At 38.7% G+C, this 12773-nt stretch overlaps 1 protein-coding gene across 3 annotated transcripts in view; it reads right to left on the reverse strand.

Annotated features, from left to right (window-relative positions):
- Positions 1-12773, reverse strand: part of ARHGAP8 (Rho GTPase activating protein 8) — a 71062-nt gene continuing 58289 nt past the window's right edge. For 2 of the 3 annotated variants that reach the window (XM_030479023.1, XM_030479024.1), the window contains exons 10-13: positions 9561-9695; positions 8777-8905; positions 6010-6113; positions 1-719 (exon numbers count right to left, since the gene is read on the reverse strand). In XM_030479023.1, coding sequence (XP_030334883.1) covers positions 522-719; positions 6010-6113; positions 8777-8905; positions 9561-9695 — 566 coding nt within the window. In that variant the 3' untranslated portion in view covers positions 1-521. The remainder of the gene's footprint in view (positions 720-6009; positions 6114-8776; positions 8906-9560; positions 9696-12773) is intronic. The other variant, XM_030479025.1, reaches the window with a different exon arrangement.

The following is a 12773-nucleotide window of genomic DNA, read 5'->3' on the forward strand; positions in this document are numbered from 1 at the left end:
TATCTTAAAAATTGATTCCATCTTTATTAACTTAATAGGAAAATTTCTAACAAACTTGTATTCAAATAATAAAATTAAAAACCAAACAAATAAAAAATGAAGAAAGCTGTACATTCAGGAGTGGTCCAGAACTGCCCATGCAGAAAATGCAGGTTCTGTCCATGCAGAAAATAATGCCACATAGTAAAGTCTCCAGATCCCCAAAGAAATGAAAGACTGGCATGTAGTGTCATGATTTTTTTTAATGCACTAGTTTTTGTCAGCTGCTTAAGTTTAATAAGGGGATTCACTTTGACCTGTTGGGCTTTGAATGCTCATGTACATATTCTCCCACATGTGATGAGAATATATGGGGCAGTGTGCTTCTTTCGACATCTTTGGTATTTGGAAAACTATAGAAACTTTACTCTGTATTGAAAGTTTTCTTCGCAGGACAGAACCCTGAATATAAAGTTCCCACCAGCTGAGCCATGGAGACCATTCCCTCAGGCAGCCATACTCCATTTTCCTTTCTGGAAGCATTAAGGTAAGATCTCACCAGGCGCTGTCCGGGAGTTGAATATATTTGTGTAGAAATCTATCAGTAGTTCAGTGAAGAGATTCAGAGGTACCAGAGCACTCAGAGAGGCTGTTCCTTTCGACGGCCAGACCAGATTCAAACCAAAGACACAGGCCAGGCTGGATGCTGTCATTCTGTTATATATGCTCTCCTGTGAAACCTGGGAAAACATAAACATGAACAGGTATATGCAGACACGTGCCCCAGAGAGTGAGAGACAAAGCACCATCCTGAACTGAGGATGAACCAATGATGGGAGTAGACCCTGGCCACAGTACATCACTGGCTCTTAACAGCCTCAGGGTTGACTATGTAGCCTAGAGCTATGGGGCTACTGGAGTCTGTGTCCCTCAAGTACAAGATAAGATGCCAGTAAGTCAAGCAAAAAGGCTGAATTGTTTCCTTATGCTAGGAAGATTGTTTTCAATCCTTCCATATGGAATCTATTGTTATCTCTGCTGGGGGGCAGGGAAGGACAGCATAAACAGCTATCCCACCTGCTTCAATACTAAGTCCCCTATAGAATAAAACTTCAGAAATTCTGGAGCTGTTTGCAAGGCTTTAGAAGAACTTTTTTTTTTCTCCCACAGATGCATGACTTCACTTCCAAGTACACCCACATCCACCCAATTGCTCTGAAGCAGTGGAAGTGATAAAGGGCTGTAGGTAAAATACACAGCACTGAAATTTGTTCTGCACCTGCATGATGTGTTCTACTTCTTTGTGAATGTGAGCTCAGAATTGGGTAGAAGGAGTATATGTTTTTTTCTCTGTGTGAGCTTGGCAGGGAATTTGTGTGTGTTTTGCTCTCCTGTATTGCATGACTGGTATCCCAAACCCCATATGGCCTGGGTGTCCTGTCTAACAAGTTCTCTGTTACTGTAAAGAGCCAACAAGCCGAAAGTGCTCTTGATTCTTCCTGAGCGAGGTAGTTAAGACAGTTCTTCTCAGACTGATGCCTGTAGCTGTTGATCAGTAATCTTTCATGGAAGACCATGCAGTCACAAACTGTGATGTACACGTTACTCTGAAGCTGTCATCTTGGAACAGGGAATTATTGAGCAAAATCTCTCATGTGTTCTTCCAGCTACAATTTCAAGTGGAATAGGAAAGCAAAAATTCTCCGAGTGTTTCCTGAAAAAGCAGCTTTTAGTACTATGAAAAGCCTGAGGACACTAGAGGGAAATCTCTAAAAACTTTATGAATATGTGAATACTTGTTAGCATATGCATAAATTCCGGTTGCCCTCTGCTTGGTAACACAGGTTTCATTCCCCATCATCTGAGGCAGAGCTACACTAAACCTTATCTGAGTCATCAAGGAAGTGGACACTTAGGAATTCAACAAAGACACAGGCACCTTGCTTCACTCCAAAATGCACAGCAACCCCTTCCTTAGCAGATGCAAAAAAAGTGTGCAACTTCTTCCAACTCTCTCCACAATAATCATTGCTGGCTCGCCAAGAGCTGCAAGCAAGGAAACCTTGTCACAACAGTGGTAATGGCTTTATCCCTTCCTGAGGGGATTGGGCTACACACCATCTCACCCCCCTCGCTACTCCAATACCAGATTTCTTTCTTGAATGGAACACATCTACTTCATCTACAACACCATGATGAGCAGCTGATGTTTTCTTCCAACACTAGACCATGTAAAGGCAGCATGCAGTCAGCCAACCTCTTTATGGGCTGCTCCTCTAAATAACTGCACCCCAAAGCTATGTTCTATCCAAGAGATACAAATGACATATTTAGCATTTGGACTAACCCTCTCGATTCTTTTGATTCCCTCACAAAGTTAGTAACTCTTGTCTCAGTTTCAGTTGAAAATATATTTGCTCTGTCAATTTGACAAGCTAATAAAAGAAAATTCTCCAAGGACCTAGGTCATATCTTTGAAGGAATCATCGGAACACCACAGAAAAGTATTACAACAAAGAACTACACAGCTCCACTTTGTTGGCTTCCCCCCACCCCTTTCATTGGAACATGTATAGAAAAAACAGTAAGTAATGACAGCCTATATTGAAAGAAAGTCCTCTAGAAAGATAAAACTTGTACATTGTAAAACTCATCACTGGGAATAAACACATGTCGCCACGTCAACAAATGCAAAATATACATCCTCACTATCCCAGAATAAATACTGAGTTCCTCCCAGTAAAATTGTGATGATTTTGGATTCCACAAACTTGTATCCCTGCACCCTCATGGATACTGCAGGAGTGAAGCCAGACAGCCATTATACTACCAAATGAACTTAAACAGTGAAATGCAGAGGGTAGAAACAGCCGATTACTATCACACGTTAAAAAATATAAGGACATCACCATCTCTTTGGTTTCTCAGTTGCAATGCTGAAAAGAACTCCACAAAACATTTTCAAAAGAAAATAACTAGATATTAAAACACCCCCACAAACTGACTGGAAATGTAAGTTTCTATCCCACTCTCTCAGCTACCTCGCAGACGTGCCAACTGCTTGTGTCTGCTCTATGAGGCTTAGTCATCTAATCCTTCCCAACATGCCCTGTCATCTCCAGCCACCCCCAAGCTTTGCTGGTGCTTAATTACACTTTTCAATTGAACAAGTAATTGAGACAAAACAGTAATTCAGAGCAATTTTTTTTCCAGTGTGCATTTGGCTTCGACTTTGCTGCTTCAGTTACAGATCTGAAGCACAGATCATGGGCCCCAAAACCTTGTCTATTTCTTTTAGTTGGTCCAAGTCTGACATTTTGAATTTGGCAGGTTTTTGCAGTGGTTCTTTCAGCCAAGTCAGCCTTCCTTCCCCTGCATCAGGCATGACTGCAGGGACAGAAATCAGCAGCAGAGAGGGAAAGTGTGCAAGTGTAGAGAGGGGGCTATATCAGCTGGTACCAAAACCAAAGACACGGTTACAAAAACACAATCTAAATTATATTATTGTCTCTACAAATGTTCCTGATTGTTTAGCCTTAGACTGTTCTGGAAAGTACAATTATAGTTTTCTACTAAATGGTTTCTGGCTTCAGAACTGGATAACTGTAGTTCTCGGAGTGCTTTGCCAAATAATTTGCAAGAAGACTTCTTTGAGCCCTTTAAGTTTGCATGTGCATTCATAAATCCACTTCACTGCATGTGCAACACAGGGCATGTGGAACATGAACACTTGCTTGCACACCCATCTCTTGAGAGTTCATCTTAGCAAGCACTGGCATTTTTTACAGATATAACGCAGGGACTGACTTGTGAAAATGGCCTTTGTTTTCCCCCTTGCTGCGGGCTGCCCAATTCTGCCTAGGGACCTCAGTCCACTGCAGCTCCAAGAGTTCATTGCAAATCCCTCTCCACTGATCAGATGCACTGTGAAGTGGAGATGGGCAGCTTCTACCTTTCATAGCACTCTGGGCTCGTTGCTGGCAAAATCACTGCTAATCTAAGGTTAAAGGATTTGGACCTATTTCTGAAATTCAAGTCTGTTACTTCTGTAGGAGTAGCACTGTCTCCAGCACTACTCTACCTCCAAGTTCCTTGGACTAGAAGGAGCTGTTTCATTAAGTAAGGGGGCTGAGACTCCAGGGAAAATAGGGGTTTTTTTTTGCCCTGTCTTCCACAAGCCTGTATCAAACTTGGAGTGTTCAAAACCTGTGACTAGTGATTACAACTCATCCCACTTCATGAAATTACCACAAGTACCTCTTGCACTACTGAAGACTGAGTTCATGGAAGAATTAAATTGCCTGTTATATGTAAGAAGGTTGATGCTTTCAGGTAAAAACTAGGATTATTGGTGGAGTGGTCTGTTAAAGTTTGAATTGTGGCAGCTTGTGCAGCACACCAATCTGCAATGAACAGAAATCTCTAGCTCCTAGATTGTTTCACGTTCCCTTGACCTTTCCAAATGCAAATATTCCCTGAGATATTAAGGATGAAAAGCCATGGATCAGCAAAAATTGCAGATCTGAGCACTAGTATCAACTTGATGCTGTGCTTTACCCAACAAGGCATACTCAAAAATAATGCTATGTTCTGTCGCCCAATTACAGAAAACACTATGTAGTACTTTTGCACACCTCATTAACACCTCAAGTGCTCAGCTCTTCAGAAGTGCGTTTAGATGGTGCATCTATTATTGGAACAAAGTCATACAATTCATAACACTGAGGACAGATATAGTTGCTAAAATAATAGCAAACGACATGAGTATTTCCTTAATAGCATTAGAGTTCAGCTAAGCAACAGTAAATGAACATGTGAGTATTACAGGAACCTTGCAAGTGCTGAGTGAGGGTGTATCAATGTGTTTCCTTTAATCTTGCTTTTCTCTAGTGTTTTGATAGAAAAAGGGATTAAATGTACTCGTTTGTGAAATATGCTATTGACTAGAATATGGAAGACATGATTATAGCCTCAGAACAATTACTGAGGGCTAATTTCTTCACTGGTGAAAATCGACATCATTCCACATACATTGTCTGGTGGGCGATTAGGACTTCTGAAGGCTAGATCACTTTACTTAGGCATCTGCTACACCATGATCCTCACTTTTAGGCACCTGGATTTGGAAAATGCAGTCTAGAGACGTCAATGCATTGGATAAGGCAGAACGAAGGGAAATTACTATCTGGCAACTATTACTATAAACTGGCAACAAAAGGATGTCACTAGGCTAACTGCAGAATTGTTTGTAATGGGTGTTCCCCAAACCCTCACACTTGTAGGGATTCCAAAAAATGGATTAAAAAAAAATAAATCAACAAATCAAAATGTAGGACAAAAGATACAGAATTTCATTTAACTTAAATCATACCAAAAATCCTTGCAAAATGGCACGTGTGAAGTTTTTCATTTAACACTGTATTAAATCACAGAATGAAAGGCTATTTTAAACAGGAAAATCTTATTTTTGAGGCTTAATATGAAATATTTTGCTGATTGTTGCTCTAAAGCTCATCGATATTTCTGTCGTTTTCTAAAATGATGCTAATTTATTTGTTGTTTAAATTGCCCAAGATTTATACTTCGGAGAAAAAGGTGATTTCACTTAATTTTTCTCTGGCATCAAAAATTACACAACCGTATTTTCAGACTTCTTTTTTTTCACTCCAAAATAGGAAAAAACCCCAAACCTACATCAATAAAAACATACATTTGTGGAGTGGAGGGGACAGGACTTTAAATATTCCAGTGCAGGCAGAGTTCCACTAAAATTTATCCAGTAGTTTTCATTACATGTAAAGAATTTCATGGGGAAGAGATGGACAGATCATTGTTTAGCACTGACTCTTATTAGAACTGAAGGGCTCTGCATGTGGAGTTCATTCCATTGGCAAGTACTGCACAACAACCTCACCATCCTTTTTAAACTATTCAGTTTTATTTTCTGTGGAGATGTCACATGTTGTATTAACAAGAACAGATTTGGAAATAAAAGACCAGCACTATTCTGGAAATGTTGCTTATACTCACCAAATGAAGGAAGCATATCAGATATTTCAGAACAATGTAATTGTGTTCAGGAAGTCCTTGAATGATTTGTTTACATCTGGTGACTCGTAAACTGCTCTCCACACCTGCAATGTCAAAGTCAGTTCAGTCTTAACTCCAAAACATCAAAATATTACCAGAAGTAATACCTTATATAAATCTGCTGGAATTACTTTTGATAGCTGTCCATAAAATTGACCACAAAATTTAGCTCTACCAACCTCCACAACCACAGTAACAGTTAGGGTTATCCCTTTGAATGTCCCTATCTTATTTTGTATTATGTATCTGGCTAAGACTAACTTCCAGAGTATTTTCTTGGTTCAGTGAAAGAGCCAAAATAAATTATTTGCTAGAGAGGACTTTCAAAGGTCTTGATTTGAATCCCATTATCTCTCTACAAACTGAATCCAGACATCTACTTTTTATGCTTTGATTTTATTCTTGCTGAGACATAGTCCTGCCCAAAACACTCTTCTGGCACTTTACTAACTTTAAAAGCACTTTTATGATTCTGAAGAAAACTCTTCTGTCTTGGCAAACATTTATTAGAAAGTCACTTGAGTGGGTAAGAATTTTCTAGAGATGAACCTAAACACATTCATTAACCCATTTCTACAGAGGGGCAAAACCAGAACTGGACCCCAAACTATTTGCACCATGTAGACAGTCTGGGTGAGAATTATACTAACTCTGGATTATATTTCAAATGCTGTACTAAGTTTCTTTTTTTTTAAAAAAAAACCTGTAGTTATTTTAGTACTGAAAGTTTAACATCATTTTGGAGAAAGGTCTGATGATTACAATCATCCCTGACCTAACCAGCCCATCTGTTCTGATGTTTTTTCTACATTTTTTTCTCCCTGACACAGCTAGAGGCACACATAAGAATGTGTGCATGCACAAACTTCCAGCATGTTTAATGTTCCCTTATGCTCTGAATTAAATACATGAGGCTATACTATGGTGAGCTGTGTTGACATTTTTCCTACTGCAAAGCTACCAGTTCCCATAAAACACAATAATCTGAGCCAAATACTTTTTTGTCAGCCTTCTGCAGAGTAAATAAAGCAGGAAGTGTAGCAATACTGGCTAAAGGAACTCTTGTTAGCAATTTTCATGACCAAAGAAGTTATTTGACAATTAGAAGCTTCAGGGTTTTATTAATATTTCAATCACTCAGCTAATTTATTTCACAGGTCCCATCAATAACTCTTTAAAAACATGTTTCATAGAAGACACTAAAGAAAAAAACTTTCACCATAATTTCAAAGTAGTGTAAAGCAGAGATACACTATTCCTGGGTTTGCCCGTTAAGAGATGTAATAGATACATCACAACACTGCTCTCGTGTCTTCCGGAAGACAAAATGAGAATTTTCAAATCATCGCAAGACAGCTGTCTGCAATCACACCTCTTCAAAGCTCCCTTCTGCACTGTATTCAAGCTTAAGATCTTTTACAGGATATCACTACAGCATCAGGAAAAGATGGATGGACATCACACTGCATAGCAAGAAAGCCCAATCACAGAACAGTTCAGGTTGGAAGGGACCTTAAAAATCATCTAGTTCCAACCCCCTGCCATGGGCAGGGACAGCTTCCACTAGACCAGGTTGCTCAAAGCCCCGTCCAGCCTGGCCTTGAACACTGCGAGGGATGGGGCAGCCACAGCTTCTCTGGGCAACGTGTACCAGTGTCTCACCACTCTCATAGTGAAGAATTTCTTCCTTATATCTTTGTGTTTATTTGTGCACAGCATAAGAAATTTTCCTAGAACACAGTATACCTAGCTACAGCAAACTTGCTGTACTTCCACACTTTACAAATATGAAGCAATTGAGATTTATCCCCAGTCTGAATTATTTTAGTGCCCTGCCCCAACAGCAACAGTCATTACAGTGATGATCACCTACACCTTGAACAGCATCAGCACATGGTTACCAGAGGTACACTAACAGGCTCTGTTGGAAGCCATACTCCATTTAGATATAATTTCCTCAAAAAACAGGTTTTGGGAAAATGCATGCTTGTGACTTGTGACTGGAAGCCCTATGGGTTCCTTGCTAGCTTGTCTATAGCCTGGATGGCAAAATATCAGTCTTTACAAGTATTAGGTACTAACTCCCAGATATTCTGGGATCTCAGATATTCAAGTCCCATGTGTTAGGGGGTTACCTTGCCAGCACTATAAACTCTAATCCCTGACAAAGGCCAGATAATTGAAGTTTTATAATACATAGTTTCATGTGGTGCCAGATCTTTAGGTAATCAATGTCTTCTCCTGTCTTTAGATTCTTTCTTCCCCAATATGTTATCCCATGGGAATAGTTGCAATAAAAACAATCTCCTCCAAAAAAACCAACTAAATTTTGTTTCCACAATTCTGCCAATCCTGCTGTTAAAACTAAAGCTGATTTGACATAATCTGCATCACTGAGACTAACTCAGTGCTGTGCCATGGCATAGAAATGGAGCCCTGGCAGTGAGAATTCTGATCCAACTCTTAATAATACATCATGATATACAGATAAACTAGTAAACCTTGTAAAAGGCAGAAAGGGTCTTGGTAAGCCCGACCACCTTGCTCTGGCACAGATTATGAGGTTGTCCATCCATGGCAGCAGTGAAGCACTGATAATATTGTATACCCACAAGTGCATCATGGTTAGCAAACAGCAGTGATTATGCATTAGCCCGGTCCACTTCAACTTGCTATGTAAATTTTTCTAAAACTTATTTATACTCACTTGTTATTCCAATGATATGATCATAACACTCAAATGTTAGCAATGGCTGAGGAAGTTCTCTAAGGAAAGTCTTTAGAATAATAGCAGGAATATGGATATCGTGATAATCATCGAAATTCACAGACTTGCCTTAAAGGAGAAAAAGAAGAAAAAAAGGTGTTCAATCATATGTTTTACTTTTTCTTTAAACTACTGCTTAAAAACTGTTTCACGCTACATTTTGAACAGAAAACCTCTTGGCTTTCTGCTGCTAACTCCTGGGATTTTATTTTTGTATTTTTCATAGAGTTTTATTAATCTTTTTATAAGAGATTTTCCCCATAAAGGCATTTCATAAAATGACTTCATAGGGAAATCAGAGACTTTCAAAGTTACTTCACTGTATTTCATAAATTAGGTAAAATTATATTTCCTTGCCACAACCATAGAAAAACACCAGAGGCAAAATGACAGAGATTTTGTACTTCATAACTACAGTATAGTGCAAAGAGGCAATATTAATGTTATGGGGAAAAAAAAGACCATTTTTGACTCTTACCTTGTCATTCATTAGCTGCTACAAATATTGTAAGCTCTGGCCTGACATCAACTGATAACTTGCTATTCAGTAAGCGTTAGGTGCCTGTTGCTATCTTTCAGGTTTCTGTACTAGTGCTTTTATTAATCTATGTTACAAAGGCTTTTGTGATTAATTATAAGAAAGCTAGCATTTCTGCTTCACCAACTAAACCAAGATCAGCAAAGCCCTCATGCTATTACTGGCAATAGTACGATGATAGCTTACCCTGATTGTAGAGTTTCTGAACATCTTTGATAGTCTGGATGCTGGCTGACCTTCTGAAGAGGCCCTCTACTTGTAGTCCTGAAAAACAATTAATGCAGGTCTCATCTGCAGAAGCTGTCACTCTCTTGTTTTTCTCTATAGGTTCAGTTGAAAGCAGAACAGAGTGATACACTTATTTTTTTGGAAATAAAGTCCTTGAGAATAGAACATAAGATCAAATCATGTTTCAGCATTGCCTACAGCACTTTCTTTAATGTGTCTCATAGAAATAATACCTTTCCTTAAATGTTTTAGAGTGTCTTGCCAACTATAATTTTTCTTCAAATGTAGCTTTCAATTGCACCTAATGACATAGAAGCAGGAGATTTGGATTTACCAGGCTGCTTATATACCCACTCTAACTCAGTGTATCTGAAAAACTGAGCCCCAAACCACACCTGTGAATCTACTCTTCTCCTTGCCTTAAACCTTTAGCAAGCCAAAAAGGGAATTTGCAAAGATTCCCTAGGCTCCCTCTTCTGCCAGTGGGTGAGATAAGATCCTTTAGGCTGGGGAATGTTTCATAGGATCTTTGGATGAGACAGCATATTTCTTACCATGGGAGGCATACTGGCCTCCCCAGTGTAAAGGTAGTTTGGGGCAGACCATTGCTCCTTCCACCTCTCTCTGGAAGTCAGTGGAAGTTAACACTCTGCCTGCCCATGGTATTTTGAAATACCTGATTCTAGTCTTGAGGCCCTTATGAAATATTTATCATAAATCTCCTGTTGTGGACTAACTGAAATCTGACTTCAGCTACAGAGGAAAAATGCCAATAAAATGCACCCAATCAAGAATCTAATTTGGACAACAGCTTTCAAGGTAAGTTATTTATCTGAATGATTATTCAGAACAGGACTGGGATGAGAAGTGTTACTTTTCTTGAGATCTGGGGTACACTTCTTGCCTTTTAGTTTGGTAAAATCCCCATTTCCGTCTCTCTCTCCTTCTTGCCAGTTTGTACCACACAGCAGGTAATGCAATTTGGCTCACATGTAGCCTGAACTGGAGATTGCTACTGGAAGCAGAGTCATGTAAAATACTAGCCTGTGCTGGTCTGACACAATGTAAAATTGCTGACATTTTGAGAAGCATGGCAGATCACCCACTGACTCAGAGAGACTCCTATATGTTTCTTTATATTAGCGTAGAAGATCAGATTGTCTTTTTTAGTTTTTCATGCTTATCTTTCAGCAGGTAGGTAGCCAGACTGAAATTGGTGTTTATATATTTCAATTAAAGTACACATGCATCTATTTGCATGATCAAAAATCTTCATGGTGTTCTAGTAAAATTTTGAGTCATACATTAATGAAAGATATTCAGTCATTCTTGTAAATTCACCCAGGTTGCATTTGTATTTTATACATGAAAAAACAGTAAATTAATACAAAATTCCTGAATGAACCCATCCCTTACACAATAGTACTTAGTACTGCTCATATTAATTTAGATCAGCATACTAAAGAATTGATAATGTACTACTCAAGCAAATTTTCATAGACTTCTTTGAAAGACTTTTGCAAAGAACCCCAAGCTCTACTTGAAAGTGCTCTGCTGACCAGATTTAGAGGCTTAGCTGGAGTTTAGCTGAAAACAGCTCCTAGTTACTTTCTAAGCATTCACGCCCTTGGCTATTAAATTCCAGGTTGAACACTAAAACTTCAGGCCATGCACTCAATACTGGAAGGAGTATGACTTCTCAAACTACGACATCTGAGAAGGACATTTGTGGTGACTAAAGGAACCTAACGGACAATAATTATGATCTACTCGACTGCTTGCTTTATTCCAGATCAGATCATGTTTCAGATGAATAAAGTTATGGCAAATAACATCACCGTAGTAAAATTGTTCCATTAGATTTATAGTGCCAGCTGTCTAAAGACATGGTTTTGGAAGAGGCAGCTGTGAACAGCTAGCTTGTCAAGGCACTGCCCTCAGCAAACAAGAAGTACAATAATTTCCTGAGAATTTGTAGAATTTTATGCTGGCTGTCAATGGACTAGGACTAAAGGTTTTCTGTAGAAACAAGTCTTTCAGAAAAAGGACATCATAAATGCTTGCAATTTGGTTTCCAGGAATTGGGTTAATAGCTAATGTTGTAATCTGATGTGAATCTCACTGTATAAACTACAATGTAATAAATATTTTTAACATGTTTATGCTAACATGTTAAAAAACCCTTTATTGGTTAAGCTTTCAAGAGTCTAATTAAAGACATTAATCTGTAGCATAGGCAGCAGCTGTTCTTGTCTGGCCCTGCATCCCATCAATGCTACTGTAATGGCACATAACACTAAGCTTTTCCTGGGTATGTTTTTGAGAGGGGTAAAAGCAACTCTTATCCTCATCTGCAGAAATCTGGGATACAGGCAATATCTGTGCTTCTTCCAGAATTCATTTACCATGTTAGCTGAAATGAATCAATATAGAGCAATTTGTTTGATCACAGGTGGCAACAAGCCAACTATTTCCAGATATTTCCAATCCTTCTTAGATTTGTGAGCAACCTATCCAAATGACATGACACTAATTAAATATAAGTTACTGCAATTCTTTGGAAAAAAGAAAAAGCTATATTGTTCTTCTAAAGTAAAAGAACCACAACAGAAAAAAAGCCATCTCTTTTTTTGCATAAAAGATACTTAGACCAGAAAATAATATATTATAGCAATTTTTAAATAAAGCATGGGTCATAACTTCAGCCTACTGGTAAAGAGAAATATGAGTCAACAGCAATTATGCTACTGAAGGGAGAAAATTATGAGCCTGAGTCCAGAGACAGCCCTTTTGCAATATATTTTCCTGAATTCTGTGGTGTGTATGAATTGAGAAGGATACTTTTTTTTAGAAGTCTGTAAGTGTATTAAGCGCTTTCTGTGTTTTTATGCAGGGCAGGGAAAAGCTACCTGAAAACTTGATGGAGTTTCCCATGTCACATAACCTGAAAAGCATTAGCATATGTCCCCAGCTGTGATCTCGTAATAACGGATGGGAAGGAGGAAAGCGACCTGAAGCCTCTCCAGGTTATTGGTTATTCCAGGAATTGGTTATTCCACTGTGATGGATAAATACATAGCCTTATACACAGTCAGGAAATATTAAGCTAACGCAAGGTGCCCACACAAAAATAAAATTAATCCCTTTGTCTTCTTTTTGCAGACAAAATTC

The sequence above is a fragment of the Strigops habroptila genome, chromosome 3, assembly GCF_004027225.2.
Source record: "Strigops habroptila isolate Jane chromosome 3, bStrHab1.2.pri, whole genome shotgun sequence".
Lineage (NCBI taxonomy): Eukaryota > Metazoa > Chordata > Aves > Psittaciformes > Psittacidae > Strigops > Strigops habroptila.